General features: G+C 27.0%; 4 protein-coding genes across 4 annotated transcripts; 2 read left to right on the forward strand and 2 right to left on the reverse strand.

Moving 5' to 3' along the window:
- Nucleotides 1-318: 318 nt before the first annotated feature.
- On the reverse strand, nucleotides 319-1,002 carry OCT59_028177 (uncharacterized protein; the record flags this gene model as incomplete). Its single annotated transcript, XM_025324095.2, has 1 exon — nucleotides 319-1,002. One exon carries the CDS (start codon nucleotides 1,000-1,002, stop codon nucleotides 319-321), a length of 684 nt encoding a protein of 227 aa, XP_025187955.2.
- Nucleotides 1,003-7,326: 6,324 nt separating this feature from the next.
- OCT59_028178 (uncharacterized protein) lies at nucleotides 7,327-7,650 on the forward strand (the record flags this gene model as incomplete). The annotated part of the gene is made up of 1 exon (XM_066147121.1): nucleotides 7,327-7,650. The coding sequence occupies one exon, from the start codon at nucleotides 7,327-7,329 to the stop codon at nucleotides 7,648-7,650; it is 324 nt and encodes a 107-aa protein (XP_065993866.1).
- Nucleotides 7,651-8,848: 1,198 nt separating this feature from the next.
- OCT59_028179 (uncharacterized protein) lies at nucleotides 8,849-9,121 on the forward strand (the record flags this gene model as incomplete). The annotated part of the gene is made up of 1 exon (XM_066147122.1): nucleotides 8,849-9,121. One exon carries the CDS (start codon nucleotides 8,849-8,851, stop codon nucleotides 9,119-9,121), a length of 273 nt encoding a protein of 90 aa, XP_065993867.1.
- Nucleotides 9,122-16,886: 7,765 nt separating this feature from the next.
- Nucleotides 16,887-17,498, reverse strand: OCT59_028180 (uncharacterized protein; the record flags this gene model as incomplete). The annotated part of the gene is made up of 1 exon (XM_025313166.2): nucleotides 16,887-17,498. The coding sequence occupies one exon, from the start codon at nucleotides 17,496-17,498 to the stop codon at nucleotides 16,887-16,889; it is 612 nt and encodes a 203-aa protein (XP_025187957.1).
- Nucleotides 17,499-21,428: the final 3,930 nt, after the last annotated feature.

Here is a 21,428-nt window from a genome sequence, read left to right on the forward strand (position 1 = left end):
ATTTTGTGTTAAAATCTTAGAAATTCATAATTAGTTACATAACAACACACTAGAACTGAAATATTTACTAGTACATTACGATGAAATTAAGTTTGTGATTCCTCATATATGATGACAACGAAAAAAAAACGAAGTTAGAAAAAAAAATTCGGTTATAATAATTAGTGTTATAATAGGTTAAAAGGATTGGAAAATTCTTTTCTTTTTAATCTATGCCAATTTTTTTTACCATAATTTTATAGCAAAGCCAATTATATATTGTGTTTATAATACTACGTAATACGAATTTATATGAAATTATTTTGTCGAAGCTCTAAATTATTGAAATCTTCTTGTTGCCAGCCCATTTGTATCTTGGTGAGTAATATGTTCATTGCTTGAAAAATCACTATCATTATAATTTTGATTGTCTGCTGCCATTGATGAAACGGTTTGTGTTATCATTTCATTATTCCCGACGTCATTTGTGTTTCTATCACAGATCATTCGATAGAAAAGTTTTTGTTTCAAGTTATGTTCAAGATTGAATTTTTGATCTAAAGACAATGATTTTGTATCAAAATTCATTCCACACACTTCATTATTCAAAATGTTTTCCACCAATGGGTATGAAAGTAATTTACAAGTAACATGATATCTTATAGAGGGATAACTTGGATGCTGGTAAAAAAATTCATGATCATAATGATTATGATCATTAAAAGAATCTTGTAAAATGATTTTACAAATTACAAGATAAAAATTGACATCATTTGGCAAAAAATAATAAAACTTTAAATAATTTAATACTCGTTGTTGCATAGTATGCGTTGCTATGTCGAAAGTAGCAAAGTTACATGATGTATTAGACATATCAGTCATATTTCCATGGGACGTCATTAAAGATTCTTGACTTTGCGTAGTTTGTTGAATTGCAGTAGAAAAATCAAATGATTCACCGGTTTCAATGCCGTTATTATTATAAATAAACGATTGTTGTAAATTTTCATCCATATTATTCATATTATATTTATGTGAAACAGCGAATCAGTTACTCTTAAATTATAAATACAGAATTACTACTCGAAGAGTAGTAATCTATTATGTAAAAATTAAATGGAGAATAAAGAAAAAAAATATCACTATTAGTTCTCCGGGATACGATTTTTTTTGGTGTTTATATATACAATAATTTGAAAAAAAATATTTATGAAAAAAAAGGTGACATATTTTCGGTGTAACGAACCGGTGTTAACGGATTATTTACTTACCCGTAATTTTATTATCGATTTTAGTATAAGTTACTATTTATTCATGCTAAAGATTAATAATAATTTGACGAAAAAAGAATATTATCGCTTTTGTTTTCCCTTTTTTTAGTCTGCTTTTCTAAGATCTCCCGCTGAAGATAGCGGACTTTTGACATAGAAATGTCTGTCATAGAATACAATAAGTCCTACTATAATTATTGGATGGGTAAAAATATCGAAATCCCATCCTATTGAATATTGATTAGGCTATTACACTGGTCGAAGTGAAGAAATGTGCCATACATTACATTTACACGAAAGAAATTTTATACATATGTCACAATTCATATTGATTTACAAGTAATTTCAATTAAATCCAATTAAAATGTACATTACTTGTTGTAAATTTCCATTCATATTGTTTTATCGCGCCTGTTTAAATGAAATTTTGATAATCATAGGACCAAATAAAAATCTCAAAAAGATGTAATAAAAAAAAAATCTTAAAATGTGTAACGTTGCAAATTTTTACCTCTTACATGACATATTCTGAAACCGATAACATTAACTACATGCATATTAATAATATTTACGTTAGACTATACATTTTTGCATTATTAATTACATATTAACTAATTAACTTTGAACCATGTGAAATTACACATTTTTTTAATATCAAAATGTCCACGAGGTAACTGAAATCGCATGTGAATATTGAATGAACAAGGTTTTTTAAACGATACTCAAATAATTTTTAATCGATTTCCAAAAATTTCCAAATTTGACTATTTCAATTGTCAAAAATGACTAAAATTATTTAGTTTATAATTAATAATTGTTCTTTGATGTTTATTTAATACTTTACCCTTTTTTAGTAGCAAAATATTTAAATTCGGAACGTTTTAATTAATATCCAAGATCTATTTTTTTTTCTTGATAATAATCATTGCCATCTAATCTTGATCATATCTTAAAGTTTCGTTTCATATCATAAATATTATTGCAGCACAAAGTTTAAAATTTATTACACACGTTTCGTAAATAGCAAAATGCAATATTATATTATTATCCGATGGAAAAGAGTGAATAACATTATTTTTACTTATGGAGGGTAAATGATTGGCTGAAAATAAGCCACGAAGTGGCTTATTCAGCCAATCATTTTCCTGTAATAAGTAAAAATAATGTAATCATTTTCTATCGGATAAATTTTATATCCGAGAGGCCTCAATGATCATGTATAAATAGTTTATTAATAGTCTAACAAAGTATAATCTTATCACTAGCTTATAGAATTGATAATGTATATAAATATAATTTTATTGCGTGTATAAATAATAATGAAATAAATTTCATATTTGATATTGCATATAAAATACTATCGGATAACTATAAAATTTTGCTTTACATGATCCTATGGAATATCGGATATAATATTATAAGCTTTTTTATGATTTTTCAACTGTCACATTACAAGTTTTCTTTGTTTACTTTTTTTCTTTTGTTGATCAAAAAGGGTGAAAAGAATGAATTTGAAATAAGTGCATCAAAATTATATTATTGAATTTTTCACTTCGGCATCAAGATAAATAATTAATTACGTAAGCCTATACATATAATATACATGTGATGGCTAGACGTGAAATTCTGAATCAAGCTAAAATTAGATCCAATCTATTATCTGCATAGCAAGAAAATGTGTTTCATATTATATGTTGCACGTAATTTGATTTTGCGGCCACAAGGCTTAGAATAGAGAATGAACGTAAAATAAAATAAAATAAATAAATTTCGTTATCCCACTTAAACTTTCTACGGAAATAATTTGATTCGTGTCAGGTTTCCATGATTATTTTTGCATATTGTGTTACCAATCATCCCAAGAATAACTTCACGTGAACAAATAAATATCCTGATCCATATTTAATGACCCATGAAAAAGATATATGTATGTAATTAAATAATTTCTACAATGGTGAAATTCACTAATTTCGACAGGCAACTTTATATGTAATGTTACATTTTAATAACTGTCAATAAAAAGAAAATTGAAATTTACCACACGTTTTCGATTAGATTTGATGGTTGACAAATTTGGACTAAAGTTACACTATAATACATTATACAGTAATACTTGGTTACCATGAGTCGACATAATATCCACACGATCATATAAAATGCTATAAAAATCATAAATTGAGTTGATCAAATTTTAACAGTTTAGGTATATAATAGGCCTCTCCAGGCGATATTTGTCTATCGGAAAGTGTGTATTAGCTGAGTTTTCTTTACTTTCACTAATATAAATAAGTTAAATTGGCCAATCAACCCGCTCTAGATAATTTCTTATCGATATTTATTTAAGAATGTTCTTGTTAAAAATGCAATATATAAACAATGCTTTAATTTATTCGTCAAATAACTGTCATGACGTGAGTGATAATATGATCATTTTTAATTATTTTTATTTTCATTTAACAGGAATATAAAAAGTGATATTATTATTATAATTTCCAATATCAGTAATTGTATGTTTATTTGTTTTTTAAATTAAGCGACACGATTATCAGGTGATACGACACAATACAACAATTTGACCAAAGATGTGATGTGCACAAAATTTTTTTAGATTTTCTGCAAATTAAATTACAGTAATTCATGTATTTGCATGTGGAGAATTAAAAAAATTAGTGAACAATAAAGAAAATATCAAAGAATACGTCATTCAGCTTACGTGGACGGCCTGAATTAGGACTTCACCTGTTTTTCATACTGTTTTTTAAGTCTCATAATAGTTGTATGACTTTACAGCCAACCTTAGCGGCAATTTCTCTTGTTGTATGTCCCTTTTCAAGCATCATGATGGCTTGAGCTCTCTGCTGTTCAATAGATAACTGAACCTTTAAAATAAATAATTATAGTCATACCCTAGGGCCGGTGGCCGGCCCTTACTAGTAAGAGTATGATATATATTTTTCATCTAAAATAATTTAATTTATCTTGTAATTGGTCTTAAAAGAAAAATTCTTTTTGAATTTATAAAAAACAACATTTAACAATTTTTTTAAAAAAAAATTTTCGTTTCTAACCAAAATAAAATTCAATAAAATTTATTTCACATGATTAATATTGTAAGGATATTTCAAATCAAATTTGGTGTCCACTAATAAATCAATTCGTGTAATATATAATATTTTTTTTTAATAAATCAATTCATGTAATATATATTTTAATAAATAAATTCATATATTTTTATTTTTAATAATTAAATTCATATAATGTTTTTTAATAATTAAGTTTGTATAATGTTTTTTAATTATAATTTTTTTAATATATAATGCTTTTTTGTTTATAAATAAATAAATTCATATAATGCTTTTTTTAAAAAAATTCATATAATATTTTAATAAAATTTGGATATATATATATATATTTTTAATAAAATTTGGATATATATATTTTTTTTAATAAAATTCGGATATATATAGATTAATTCATAGAGTTGCTGCTGTTTGTCTATTAGATAGGTCATCATCTACATTAATCTTGCGAAAACTGGACCTTAGTCAAATTCATAAAAATTTCCGAATCATGACAAATTGATATCCTAAAGTTATTGTTCTTATTTTTAAGATTGTATTTCGATCAAATGATGATTCCAAAAATCTTACGATCAGATTGGAGCTTTGCCTATGAGTATTACTAGAAATAATCTACTTGTGATACATATTCAATATAATTTTTTTTGAATAAATAATATATGGCAGATTCAGGAACAACAAAAGATATTATGCCGAAATTTGTTGAGGTGATACAACAGGTCCAGTAAGTTTCCTCTATGTAAACGTTCGTAAACGAGAATAGCTGATATTGCCCGAATGAATATCTATAGTCAAAGTACGAACATAAACTAGTGATTTACCTACCATTTGTATTCCTGAATTCACAATATTTTTTTTTAAATTTGGATATATATATATATATATATTTTTGATTTGGGTTCATTTAAGAACGTTTAAATTATTTCAACTGCTTTTATATATTTAACTTCCTTCAATTCCTATTATAATTACTAGTAATCACAAAAATTAGCCTCCTGAACAATGTATACGAATAATAAATATTTCCTTGATATTAATATGGATAGCTTTGACCTTTTGATCAACCAATTCGTAGATCATGATCAAACCATTGTTCTTTTTTTTTTATTGAGCTAATTAAGAAACTTTATTGATAACAGTTAATGGAATACAAACAATTAATTAACTAGATTGTATATGCGCGTTCAGTATAAATACCTACTGCAAAAATGCTTAGTTAAAAAAGCTAGCCTATAGAAGTTAATAAACCTAGAAGACCGCCTGCTCAATTTCTACGGAGGTTAGTAATATAGAGGGAAAAACTCACCCAAAGGGCGAAACAAGGAAGAAGACTATAACTAAAAAGGAATGAGAGAAAAAAAATTTTAATAAAATACTGTATTCTAAAAATTGGAAAATAATTAAATATAAATCATCTAAAAAAGAAAATTATATCTAAAATTCCTATACTAATTCACGTTAAAAACTAAATTACATAATTTCACATCATAATTATTTGATACACTAAAAAGTCTATAAACAAGGTCATAATCCCACCCAACCAGTATAAGCCCTTCGGTTATTAAACTTTCCATAGGTCAAGCGTAGACGTCCCCAAGTCTTAATACTTTTAACCATTGAATAGTTGCGAAATATCAAAAAAGTAAAAAAAAAAAAGGCAGTTCGGCCAACATTTATTGATTTTTTCAATCCGCAATCAATCTGCATACAAGTTCTTGCTTTCGATTTCCAATTTCAGTTGATCACGTGATGACGTTATGTAAAATAATCTTCCCCAGTATCACCGACATTTTTTCCACCCCCACGTGATTTTGTAATATTCATCACCGGCAGCACACCCACCGCGTTTTCACTGTTTATATTTATCTGAGGGACAATTTTTTTTTTGCCTCACAAAATTATTTTTTTCACATCCTTTAAATGTCACCGGTCACGTGGGGTGGAATTTTAATAATAAAATTGTTGGTGTTAATCCGTGTTATAACGGGACATGTAAAATATCCAATTTTCAAGAACGAAAGCAACGAAGAAAAAAGGTGAAGGTGAGAGATACGGTATATTCAAAATATTAAAAAAAAATTTCTAATATCGCTATAAAATAGCAAAAACAAATAGATAACCAAATATCTATTCATAACAAAGGTTTTCTTTCCATAAAACTCATTAAAAGGCCTTTTAGGTTTTCGAAGAAATTTTTCAACAAATAATAGTATGAAGGCAGAGTAACTCCATTTATCTTCGGGCACTAGTGACTGCCTACACCTTGGGTGACGAGTCCAAGGAGTAGTAAGTGTTTCCTTTCTGTATTTCAAATTAATAAACAGTCAAGAGCTGAAAGATGTTTAACAGGTACTGCGCCATACTAAGGGTAACGAGGGCAAGAGGAAAGAGTTTTTTGATCAAACCATTGTTCGTAATATGCTCCTCATACTTAGCGCATAAGAGCTAACCAATTTCTCCTTCCTTTCCGGGATAGCCAATTAGTATAACAACCAATCACAAGAAATATCACTATTAAAATGAAGATCACCTGATATCGTTAACTATATAGTGCGATCTGTATATAGTGTCAAATAAATCATAAGAAACATTATTTCCCACTTCTTTTTTACATTTATCATACTGTATATAACCCGACACAATTTTCGTTTCCTATTTTTTAAAACGATAGTTTGACGCGAATATTATTTAATATTTGTTTGAAATTTTATTTACATATTGATTTTTTTTTAGAAACAAATTGGCAACTATTCTTTATCATGTGCAACAAATTATTTATTATTTTGCATTACTTCACCCTTTTTTTAAAAACCTGTATATTTGCTTGTTGATCGGATGATTTTTCCGGCTCCCCCCCTAAATAAATTAAAGGGATTTGTTTTTACCCTATTATAAGCAAATTACGTAATGTGATCGCCAAGAAATGGTTTTTTTTATAAGAACCCATTGATTTTTTAAAAAAAACACTGATTTTTAAATCATAGTGTTTTTTTTAAATGGATTATAATCCCGAATCTTCGTTTCGTTCACTGAGCCCTTCTAGGTCTCAAGATGAATCTCATTCTTATGGTAATTGTTCAGAATGTAAACAAAAACGAACTGCAGTAGCATGGTGTAAAAATTGCGATATAGCGATTTTGAAAGAAAATTTTTGTAACTGGACCAGCGGAAATTCTATAATTGATAAATTTATAAGGGATACTCAATTAAGTGCTAATGAAAATATAGACCACCTCGAATGGATTGAATTTGATCAATTTGATTTAGTTGAGAATATTAATAAGCGAGGTGCCTTTAGTTCAATTTATTCGGCAGTTTAGATGGAAGGTCCAAGATGGAATTTAGATGAAGAAGCCGAAGTATGGAATCGTAATGGCCCAATTAAGGTTATATTGAAACGTTTGGATAATTCTCAAAATATGAGTCAAGAATTTATAAATCAAGTAAGTACATAAAATAAAAGTATCTTATTAACGAATTTTGAGATTGTTCTGCTATCAATCTCAAATTGATTATATATTCAAATGTCTAGAAATAAATTATAAATTATGCATTAATTGCCCCATAAAATTCTACCTGGATGGGATATTAATTTTATCCTTTGAAGCTTATCATTATTGTTTAATAAACTATGATAAGCTCATGAATTAAATTGATATCCCACCATTGGTGAATGAACTTAATAAAATTAGATGATTAAGTCCTTTCATAGAATGTATAAATTATTAATGCATAATTGGTATAGCCAGAATAACAAACACTGGATATAAACATTACTCCGGATCTTCAGTAGATCAAATATAAACAATTATGCGAGTAATGCGACGTTAAAACCTAGATGCATTTAATTAATCTATTTATATTACAAACAATAGAATATATATTAATATTATGTTTTTTTTTGTTTTTTTTCTCTGCTTTTTTTTAAAAAAAAATTTATAATTTACTCAAAAAAAGTTATGCAAATACCACAAATGTTTACAAAATGGAGCACTTGCGGATTGTTTTGGTATAACAAAAGATCCAACTTCGTGTTATATGTTCGTTATAAGATATTACAAAAATGGAAATTTATATTCGTATCTCGATGAAACTATGGGAATTCTCCGCTGGAGAGATATTGTAGATATGTTGTGGTCAATCTCTGAGGGACTTCATGTTATTCATGAGTATAATCTCGTTCATGGGCATTTACATGGAGGAAATGTATTAGTTGAAAACGAAATGGACTCAATTGATACTAAAATCACGGATACTGGATTACACGGGCCTTTTGATAAACAAATACCACTACAACACGTGTATGGCGTGATACCTTTTGTTGCGCCAGAGGTCTTTAATGGAAATACACTAACTAAAGAATCTGATATCTATAGCTTTGGCATGATCATGTGGATGTTATCAGCTGGCGTACGTCCTTATCACGATAAATCTCATGATTCACAACTTATACAAGAAATCTACTCAGGATTAAGACCAAATGTTATTAGTGGAACTCCACCCGTTTTCGCTAGATTAATGTTACAATGTTTAGATGCTGATCCATCGAATAGACCAACAGCATCTCAACTTTGTGAGTATTTAGGAAATTGGACAGCAATCTGTGACGATACTGATCCATCAGATTTATCTAATCAATTTGATCTTGCAGAAGAAATTAAATTCGCAGATTTAGATAAGTTAAAGTTTAATATTGCACCATGTCATGAAAATGCTATTTATTTTAGTCGCCCATTAGATTCTACTATTAATAGTGAATCTTCTACGCAATTTTTCAGTGGAAAAATGTAAATGCATAAATGTTGTCACTAATTTTAATCGAGTATACCCATTTATTCATTTAATAATAAGTAATAATTTAATTTCGTATATTTCACGTAGCATTGAAAATTTAAAAATTAATATGATATGTGAATTCGTCAAATTCATTAGTTTTAAATTCGATTCGTTACCAAACTCTTTTTTTTCGAAATCACAAATTTGTTTATATAGTAACTATCCCTTTGGTGCCATTTTACTAAGATTTTATAAGTTTTTTTTTATTTATGCAAAATATATGATATATATGATAATAAATTATGTTTAAAATAATATTTAAAAAATGGATATAATATTTTTTCGTATGTGCGATATATCGCCCCCCTTTTGGCAAGTTTTATATAAATTTTCTAATTCTCAATTTTTTTTTTATTTTTTTACATTTTTGGCGCAAACCTTTATGTACCTATTGTAGGACTTTTAAAAACCACATAGTATGCGTATTTTTGCCTGCTTTACAATTTTATTTAGTATATCAAAAAGGGTTTAAATACTGTTTTTGACTTTGATATGGGATGCGATATTTCACGGGTGCGATAAAAAACAAACCCGTTTAAAAATATATATAACAATCACCATGCATATAACACCCAATTTTTTTTACTATGATCGATATAATAAATTGAGCATTGAACATATAGTATATATATGTATATCAAAATTTAAATGATTTTTTTTTTATTGCAGTATAGTCATGTTTAGGCTGAAGACTTACGAGTACGTAAGTTGGAACCACCATCCAATTTAAGACAATTCACAACACTCAAGCAACCCCTAACAAAGCTCAGGTAGGTCTTATTTCATACCGTCACAGACTTGACGAACTCTTCCCTAAAGTAACTACATAAGGTTAAACCAGGCTTCTATATTTTGAAACCCCACCCAGCCATTACAGATTACTTAAATAGAGGATTACATGATGCAACGGACTACCATCTAGATACCCTTCCATAACCCGATATTAGGTATGTAAGCTCACTTAAAGGCCATTACAGCCCACGATTCTTACACACCAGAGCTACAGTTGTATTATCCCCCAGTAGTATGGCAAGTGAATCTGCATCAAATGATCGTACCATCATGCGAGTGACTACTAGGACAGGAAGACAGCAGAGGGTGCAGGATCATCTTACCAAAAGGTTAACCTTACCCCAAGAATCACCAGCACGTTTGGTTAAAATGAATTAACTGGTTAAAATTAACGATCTTTGAATTATAATTCCGGCCAAAATTTTCTTAATTCTGGCCAAATTCGTAATGCAGGCCTAAAATCGGTTAAAATTGAAAATTTTAGGTCAAATGTAATGACGCATTTGTACAAAATAATCCTCAAACTAAATATGGAAAATAAAACTTCTTGTTGGCCTCTAAGTATTTATATAAAAATTTTTCAAATGCTTTTTTTTTTAAGTTAGAACTTAATTAGAAGTTGGTGTTTTTTTTCCCCATTAAAATAAAAAGTAATGTGAAAAACTTAAAATTTGTCAAATATAGTGAGCAATATAAGTTTTTAAATTAAAAAAAAAAATATTTTATGACATTGTATAATAAAAAACAAAATAAAACATACAAATTTAAGCAAATTTTCAAATACAATTCAAAAATCCCTTTTTTTTATTTTATTTGTATAATTGTATTGTAAAATTTTAACTATTTTGGTAGTTTTTAATTGTTAAATAACCTATTTATTAAATATGAAGAATAAAAAAATATTAAAATAGAAATAAAGTTAAAAATAAATATTTCGTAGTTTTATTTAGTTAAAATAAATTAATTATTCAAAAATAACTATAGTAACATTATTTCATTCTTGTTTTCTATAATAAATGAAATTTTGTCATTATTTCATATTGAAAAACAGAAAAATTTTGGTAGATTCAATAATAACTAAAAATCCAGTTGGATAACCGGCTTTATTACCTTAGTAAAAGTGTTTTTTTTTAAAAAAAATTATGACTAAAAACGATATATTTACTATTAGTTAAATATTTCTCTTTAAAGTTTTATTGATGCAAAAAAGCTCTTTTTTACCAAAAAACCAGTTTTTTCGTGTTTATACGAAACCTACTTAAAACCCGCCTTTACAACCTTAGAAAATTTTCTCCCCGTGAAAATTACATGTATTTTCGTTGTTAGAATTATTTATTTGTCCATACTTTTAAAAGGATCAATGGTTAATTATAAAATGAAAATGCTCTGCATGTTACATCATGCACAGTGATTGATAAGAAACGAATTCGTGCTATAAAAAATGGTGCTTGTCTTTGGGTAGTGTAAGGGTTAGTTTGCATAGATCCGACAGCTAACAAGAGGGCATGATTTTTAAGCCCACTTATAAATATTCTGTTATGCAAACTGAATATTATCTTCGCCCTTCTTGACTTTCACCCTTTTTTTGTCGAATTGGTCAAAAAGAGTCACCAATTTTTTATAGTGAATTAATTTTTTGAGGGACCCTCCCTGTCTTGTTTTTCATTGTTTTATGTGATACGCTATTTAATTAGTATTTATATTATTGGAATTTCAACTCCAAATAGGAAACTTTATTTGTAATAATTGCATTATTATTACTTACATATTAAGAAACAAAATAAAACGGATATCAAATACTAGTAAGTTTAGAATTTTTTTTTTAGTCATTGCATATTACGTAAGTTATCACTTCCAAATCAGCAACGCTATTAGTATTGTTGTATAATTGGGTGTTCCTTTTTTTTTCTTTGAGTAAAAGAAACAAAGAAAAAATACTTTTCAAGCAAATATAACAAATCAAATTTTTTCTAAATATTAAAGTACTTTTTAAACAATACATGTAATAATACAAACGTAAAAATTATTAATTAAAACCTATATCATTACTAAATTTGAAAATTTTCATTTAATTAATGTATTATTACTTTAATATTATCCTACATTAAAAATGAGTCTCTATATGTAAATTAATTCAAAAATAATTCCTTATTATAGTACTATTTAAGTATAGATTTTCAATGGGGGCTTAAAAATGTCAATTCGGTTTGACATCTCAGGATTATCATTATCACGCCACATAAAGTATGTGACATTTTATGCAAGCGACAAATAGAGATCAGACCACAAAAAAAAGTCGCAGAGATAAATATAAACAATGCGACCACTTCCATCACGTGATCTTGTGACAAAATCATGTGGTAAGATTTACCTACTTCGCTACACTAAACTGACATAAATGTTTAATAATCATTATCTAAGATTACATCCAATGAAGTTTAACTGACGGAGTGCTTTCTAAAAAAGGCTCGTGGAAAAATACATAATAGTATTTTGTGCATTGCTGTTGATATTGGACAGAATTTTAATTTCGTACTAATTACGAAAACTATAAGAAATAAAAAACATGAAGCTCAAATACTCCCCATCCAATAATATATTTTTATATATTAAAATCAACTCTAAGCTTATCCAGGGATGCATTTATTTCACCGAAAATCGCCTCGACAAACAAACTTACCGACAGTTAAGGGTCCAGTATAATTAGTACGTCATCTCGCATATGGCAAAAAAAATTGTGTTTTTAATTCGTTACTAGAAAAATCTTTCAATATTTTTCAAAAATCTGCTTAAAAATGTCTATTAGAAAGCCAGAGCTTCTGTCTTTAAATAAAGAAGCATAATAAAAATAAAGTTTATTCAGAAAAACTAATTGCAAATTCTAAGTTATATCAAAAAATTCTTAAGCATTATTTATTCAAAAAAATTTTTACTAAAACCATTTTATTTTTTTTTCCTTTTAATCTAAATACAAAATATCTCATATTTTTGTGAAGTAATAATTGGAATGTTATAATTTATAATGAAATGAAGGGGCAAATAAATTAATTTTAATAATCCAAAATTATATTTATATGTTCGGCATTTGTAGAGTTAATTAACTTTAATGCATCGATAAAAGAAGGTAGTTTCATAAGGTTTTATCCATAATACTATTTCAGAAATGTTAATAATGGTTAAAATTTTTTAATACATAGCTAGATGTATGTTTCTTTTCTATTTGAATGTATAATAAAATTAATACTATACAGTGGTTGTGAATTCCATGTTGTTAATTTCTCGGTCACGTGATATTATCAGTTGGATTTGCTGAGTAATCACACGAAAGTATTCATAATTATATATGCAACATGTGAAATGATGATTATGGTGGTAGAGTGTGATAAACATACAGTATTGCGCTGCCAATTGTGAGGTATAGCCTTGATTAGAAATTAAATAATAAATTCAATCCTATGGGTGCATTCTTGGGATTGGATTGAGTTGACGTCTCAATCAGATTCACAAATTAAAAATCCGATTTGGAATAGATTGAGTTGATCCAATGGATTGAATTTTACTATTAAATTTCCAATCCCCACATAGTATTTAAACGTATGTATAACGTATAATTTCATATCTTGGGTAGAAAAAATGTCACGTGGGCTAGTTATTGAGCTTGTAATTGCATATTCTTCTTCATAATTTAGAGAAGCAAGATATTAATGTATCACAGCAATTTACAATCTTAAGAAATTTACCCTAACATAAAAAATTAATAATCTTTTTCATATGATTAAAATTAAAAATTTTTAAATGATGAAAATTTATCAGGTTGTCAATTTTTTTTAAAAAATCTTATTAATAATATAAATAAAAAAAAATTAATTGTTTTTTATTCGGATAATTCAGTAAAAATAATTTTAACTAAAAGGGATTTTATTTATTTATTATTTACAGGATTTGAAAGTTTTTTTTTATTAAATATTTTTTTTTAAAAAAAAAATTAACGATCGCAATATCTATGACAATGATCTCGTGATACAGAAGTAAATTTAGAAATTTGATCTGGATATTTTTTTTTACAGTTTATATATATGTGGATATGATGTGTGTGTATGTGATATGAGTGGATATGATAATATGATATGGATAGGATACTGATGGGACATACTTCAACTCCCTAACATATGTAGGTAAGAAAAATAAACATAGTTCTTAAAACTACCAAATGTATAATCCATAGTATCCCACTCTTCGAAAACCGTTTAACGTATACCAACGATAACAAATTATTGAACGTCCTATAGCAATTGTCACAATGTAGAACGATAACGCCAATAAATTCAACAGATCCCACTCATCCCACTCAAAACTATGCAAATACTCCGAATTTATCATTGAATTCATTAATAGTTTTCTGGAAAAAAAAACCAGAAAAACATGTGAAAATTCTAATCACAAAAATCATTGTTGCATAACCAAACCTAATTATAAAATTTGTAGAAAACATTATGTTAGTCATATTGCGTGGTAATAATCACATTACAAACAGTATAGTATGAATTTATTCAATATTCAATACAATTTTTAGCAAATTATAAAAAAAAAATAATTTATCTTTCTTGGAAATGTTCTTTTTAAATACGGTATATACTATATTATTATATTTTTTTACTTCGCCCAAAGCGTTGATTTCTACCAAACAAATTGTACTATCATGCAATTATTAGTCAATTATGAGTATTACCGCGTGAACTTTCTTTTAATCATGATACTTTTGGAAAAAATTATCGAATTATTATTTTTTTATATAATTTGTTTTTAATATTTGTAACTGATTAAGAAAATTTTTTTTTTATAAATAATTTGTTTATAATTTTTGTACAAGCTGATTAAACCGATTTATTATTCTTTTAACTTATTATACATTTTTTAACCGCGTATATTTTATAAATTTAATCTAATAATGTAACCCTTAAGTAATAGTTAGAAGTTTATTAATGTTCAGATTATTAGGACTATGCGAACTCAGATAAGAGCAATTAAGAATTTAAGAAGATGGGTTATCCCGTGTACCTGTATTATCTAACTCGTTAAACCCCTATGCTAATGAAAAACTTTTTTCTTTATTAATAAGATTATCATTTTGTCGCTGGAGTTGCTTAATTTTGGTTTCATCGCGTTATTTATTTCTTGTAATGAATTACTAACTGAAAATTGCCGCTTGTAAAGACTTTGTGACATATATTCATATGCCTTATTTTGAAGGTAGGGAGAAATAAGTTTTCCTTCATTTGGACCTTTAGGATAACGCATGGTTTTAATGAGATGATTTGCTGTTGGAACCTCTTCTTCAGATAATTCTTGAATCGAAGAAATTAAGTTAATTCGTTCTTTGCTTGATTCTGTCAGTTTTGTTATTAGATCTAAAGTATTATCAAGTTTTGTTCATCCATTTTGTTTATAATCTCATCAATTTTTCTTTTTTTGTCATTTCTCTTCATATTTAATTTTTGGGCTTCTATTTCTCGTGCTTTTTTCAAGTGGCGGGCTTGTTTTGAAGGGCGAGTCATTTTCCCACTAAATTATCCGAAATCTTTACTTAAATGCTAATAAAGCGTAAGTTATTAAATTTTAAACACCGTAAAGTTAAATAGATACATGATATCTTCAAGAAACATAAAATACCTCTTTTTTTCAAAACTTACGATAAAAAAGTTTTATTATGGTTAGAAGATTTAATTTATTAATTTCGAAGATTTAATGACTTTTTTTTAAAAAAAAAAGATCTATTTCGTGAAAGAGACAGATAATTTGGAGTAATTTCGCAAAGTTTGAAATGAAAACGTTAAGAAAGATCCAGAGTTACTAAAGAAAGAAAATATAGTTTTATTAATAATAAATTTATTATAAAATAGTTTAAATTATACTATAAAATAGCTTAATACGTAAAAATCTTCAATAGTAAATTTTATTATAGGACTATACATAGTTTTGATTTAATTAGTTGACTGCGCACCCCACAGTCACATGCTGCGGCTCCTAAGTTGCGACGGACTCCCGTTTTCCTAATTAATTTACTTCACAAAATTTATTATCGGTTTAAACTTTCTTTTAATCATGAAATTCTCACTTATGCATCATGTGATAGTTAAAATTAATACAGAAAATGAAAACGGATTTTCATCGAAGCCTTTTAAATTTGAAGCTTAGGCTAGAACATACTCACTATTAGAATATCACACCGATTTTCATTTTCAGATGTAGAAAACGCGTAATTTTAAATGCACACTTTGTAAATAGAGTAATAGAAATAGGTTTTACAATTTTAATTCTAATTTACGTTTAATAAATATATCAAGCCATAATACTCAACTTTTAGTTCATTTAAAAAAAGGATCTATTAATAACATCAAAACGCGTGATTTTACCGAAATATAATTTAAATTAATAGGAGATTTAAATATATTTTATTTTTATTTTTATTCGTTCAGTTATGATAAAACGATTGAGTTATTTATTTTGCGATAAAAATTCTTAAATGACAAGCTTATAACAACACTCGATTAATGTTAATTATTAAAAAAGATCATTTTGCGATAAAAATTCTTAAATGATAAGTTCATAACAACACTCGATCAATGATAATTATAAAAAAAAGATAAAGTTTGTGATTTCCTCGCGAACGAATGATAATATAAAAAAAAAAACGAATTAAGGGAATAAATAAATTTCCGATTGTGACGACCGGCGTTAAAATGGAATTAAGCGTTATTCAATGCCAATTTTTTTCTTAATTTACTACGATTCTATATATTCTATATTTATGAATTGAATGCTAAACCGAAATGATAAAAACTCTAATAAAACTGATTTTGCCTAAAAAAATTTAAATTGATTGCGAATGATATACGTGAAATTTTGCCGAATTTTTCTTATATAAACTTTAAATTGAACGATTTGTGAAATTATACGAAAAATTATTAAAATCAATTTGTTGCTGTGGATGAGCAGCAGTGGTATTAGTGGTATTATAATAAGTATCACCCAACCCATGTTGAGTAATACTATCATTATTATAATTTTGAATATTTGCCATTGGAACGGGTTGTGTTGTAATTAAATGATTCCCAATATTATCATGAAATGTTGCGTTTCTATCATAGTGTTGACAGAAAAGCTTTTTTAGTTTTTGTTTCAGGGTTTGTTCAAGATTGAGTTTTTGATATATAGATAATGATTCGAAATCAAATTCTAATCCACGAAATCCATTTAAAATATTTTCTACTAAAGAGTGTGAAAGTAAGTTACACGTGACGTAATATTCTGTAGAAGAATCATTTGGATGCTGGTAAAAGAATTCGTGATTATGACGACCTTGATCATCAAAAGAAGAATCTTGCGGGATGATTGTACAAGTTACAAGATAAAAATTGTTATCATTTGGTGAGAAATGATAAAACTTTAAGTAGCTTAAAATTGACAGCTGAGCAACGTTAAAGGGATCACGTGATTCGCGGGACATAACGTCATGAGGGTTCATGGTAGTGTTAGTCATTAACTAAAAATTAAAGTTTAATTAGATCAGAAACGTAGAATTGTATCATTTGAAAGAACTAAACGAAATTAGAAAATTTTTTCTGTCATTAAATTTTTTTCAGACTTATTTTTTTTTTTTGAAATATCGGTGTATTATTTATTATTTTTTTATAGCTGATATGAGACTTTTTGCGTAATTTATGGCTTATAATTAAATGTAATCATATTTGGACATTGTTAAATGACAAACTTTAAAATAATGTACTTTAACTAAATTGGTTTAATGCGTATATGGTAAATGATATAAACTAAATTAGATTAATGCATAAAATTACGTATAATAAATTAATTAATTATACCAATTTTAAAAGAAATAAGACCGCGTTGGAGTTATTCAGTTTCAAATTATAATACAAAAATTATTTTCTTTGTTTTACTTTCATCGTTTTTTATTATCGCTCAGGATTTTATAATTAGAAATGCTTAATAATGGTTGGTGTAACATCAACAAGAAATTTCGCTAAATAGGTCGATCGAAAAATATGTACAGTATATTTATTTATTTATTTATTATTTTTCATAAAGCTTAGATTTGTTATTTTTAGCAAATCTATTATTTTGTTTTAAAAAAAAAATGTACATTATATTCAAGACTTTCCTCTGGTATCCTAAGCAAACATAATGAATGGAAAAATAACATACATAATACATAATACATAATATACAAAATATAAGGTGTTGCCTAAAGTTGATTTATTTGATGACGTGATATCAAGTAAACTAGTTGTAATATACATGACAGTTGCAAACTAATTAATGACTTTGAAATATCCGGTTGAATTTAAATTATAATAATGAGGCTTAGTCGGGATTATTTTTAATATCAAATTTATTTTTATTTTTATGTATTAATATATACTGTATATATATATATATACGTTAATTTTTTCTAAAAATATAACCTAATAAGTATATATATTTTTCTTTTATTAAATTAATTCTGCCAAATAAACACATGAACGGTTTGCATTGAAAAGTATTTGCTCTAAACAATGAGATCTTTCAACATGCATTTGTTCACTTGTGACAAAAAAGTAATGATATTGACTACAATACAAAACACAACAAAAAAAAAATAAAAAATTCTTTGTCTTAAAAAACCTTTGTAAAATTGAGCTGAGACAGTGATTGCAACAAAGACATAGTTAAATGGAGATAAAAATGGAAATAGTTGAATGAGTCAGGTTGAGTCAAGAATTCTTTAGTTGATGCGGGCCAAAAATCATTCGTTAATTTTATTAATTTTACCCGGACTTGAGTAAGTCAAACAGATAATCCTATTTTAGTTAGGCTACTTAAAAAAAATTTAGCCGATTTGTATTACAAGTGGTGCATAAATTATGGTTCTTTGTTGGAGAGGAATTACGAATATGTCATGAACAATATAAACAGATTTTAATTCTATACATAGACATTTTCTCAGGGGTTTACATTGATTCAATCGATACTAAAATTGCAGACATTTGACAGACCTGTCAATAAAAAAGCCGAAATTTCCGTCATTTGTTACAGGAATTTATTAATCCAATTATGTATATAATTTTGAGAGTAATGAGTACACCTTGTAGCTGGGGTTGTAGTACCTAATACGTCATTACATCATGTAGGTTACTTTTAGATGTTTTTGCCGCTTATATGTATGGGGTAGTAATGTAATAATCGTATTTGACGTTATTATTTGACGTTATTATATGACATATGCTGTATCATGTGTTGTATACCATATTGTATGCCGCAATATGTCGTATGCCGTACATCGTTCTTTGATAGATCAAACTTTGTGTAATATTTTTTTTTATAATACTTTCGATTAAAAAAATAAACTAACTTAAATTATCTAATTCAAATTATGCAAATCTCCTTCAGTTAACAACACATTTGGGTGAATTAAGTGGTAGTATAGATTGTTTGCCGGTTAGCCAGTTGCACTTCCATTTTTCGTGGTTTTCCTCTTGACCATTAGTCTTGCAATAAAAATATTCTTTTGCGCTCCTTTTTCATAATATTCTCAGATTTCTGAAAAGGGTTTTGTATTTTTTGAATTTTTGATAGGATTATCTTTTTATCAATTGTTTGTCTGAGGAAACCATAATTTCCTCGTTTTCATCAGAAACTGGTCTTTTACCTTTTCTCGAACTATTTTTTCCATGATTCATGAGTAAAGAAAATAAAAAGTTTGTGAAAATACATATTACATATCGCGTATTCACGTTAATTTAAAGAAATATCTGCCATACATGTAATTTTTAATTTTATACATTTACAGCAATTTAGCAATTTCGCTCAAAATAAGATACCTCTTATATTTGGTCCTTATGCTGGGCTTTATCCTATATTATAAAATTTGATAAACATTTAATTTATAATTTTTTTATTTTATACGTAGATGGTGTAACAAACATAATTTTAACATAATCTCGTCATATTTTTTTTTATAGATAATAGTACTTAAAATTTTTTTTTTTTTTTACAATTGGAAATTATTAAAGCTCACCGATGATAAGCTATTGACTTTTTTTTTGTGTAAAATGCGAAAAATTGTTTTTATATCCAAATTTGATACAACTTATTTATTTCGCAATAATCAAATAGTGTGATTTATTATCTCAGATTAAATTAAATATATATATATATTATTCATTTTATTTAAATATTGCATTTTTTTTTTATATAAAAAATAAAGTGGCATAAGTAATATCTTAAATAAATACGGGATATTATATTGTTTTTCTCATCAAAATTTGTCATATACCATCATAAAAAGGAAAGAAAATTTTTCCTTGATATTAATGATAATTTGATAATTTCGTATTATGATTAACAAAATAAGAAATTGAAGTAAACAGATAATTGGTTATCATTTGAATAATATCAATTTATATAATTGAACATTAGACATCCAATTGGATAATTGGATATATGCACGTCCAAATCCAATTAGATAATGTCCGCATCGTCCCAAATGTCAAATTGAACGGATAGTCCAACACTGTATTGAGTGATATATCTCAATTTAAATTTCAACAGCATTAAATAGTACGTTTATGACCATGATTGTGACAAAGTTTATTGGTTCATAATTATAAATTGAAGAAGCTTCGTTGAAACTGACTAATTTGAAAAATGGTTGTGAATGTTTCAATCCGGGATCCGGATAAATTCAGATCGGATAATCAGATCGGATATCCGGATAATCCGCCGATATCAATAGTAAACGAATATCCGGATAAATTCGGATTGGATAATATTTTAGGGGGTGGGATTAAGCAGAATCTTACGTAACACAAAATTTAACATTTTTATTGGTTAAAATTAGTATATGTATAAATTGAATAATTGGTTAAAAAAGATCTGGTGGGGGATAAAGCTTCTTATAGAACTAATATTAGTTAATATATGTCACTGTCCTAACGGATATCCGATAAAATGGTTAACGGATTGACACACTATTCATTTTATAACATGCGCGTAACACTAACTACTAAGTGAACTTCCTATTATTTTAGCTAACCGAAATTTTATCGAAGGTTTCCTAATAGCGCGAATGGTGATTTTTCCGAAATTTCCGTTTGAATAGTTTTTTTTTAAGATTCTATGTCACGTGTTTATAATTTTCAGCTAATTTTTCCCCGTATATTATGAAATTAGCTATAACGTTTCGCGAATTAATTCTATCAATAGACGTATCACAAAAACTGAAATATTTACGTCATGTGTAGAAAATTAGTTAATAAAGAAATTTTTCAACCCATCCACCTAAAGCAAAGTAAACGGATGAGTTGATAATTAAAAATTTGGTGTAGAATTACTTATTGCAGGACCCAGGAATGGGCAAAAAAAAAATTTATTATTAGCTCTAAGATCTCGTTCAGGGCCGAAATTACAATAA

This window comes from Rhizophagus irregularis, chromosome 8 (assembly GCF_026210795.1).
Source record: "Rhizophagus irregularis chromosome 8, complete sequence".
Lineage (NCBI taxonomy): Eukaryota > Fungi > Glomeromycota > Glomeromycetes > Glomerales > Glomeraceae > Rhizophagus > Rhizophagus irregularis.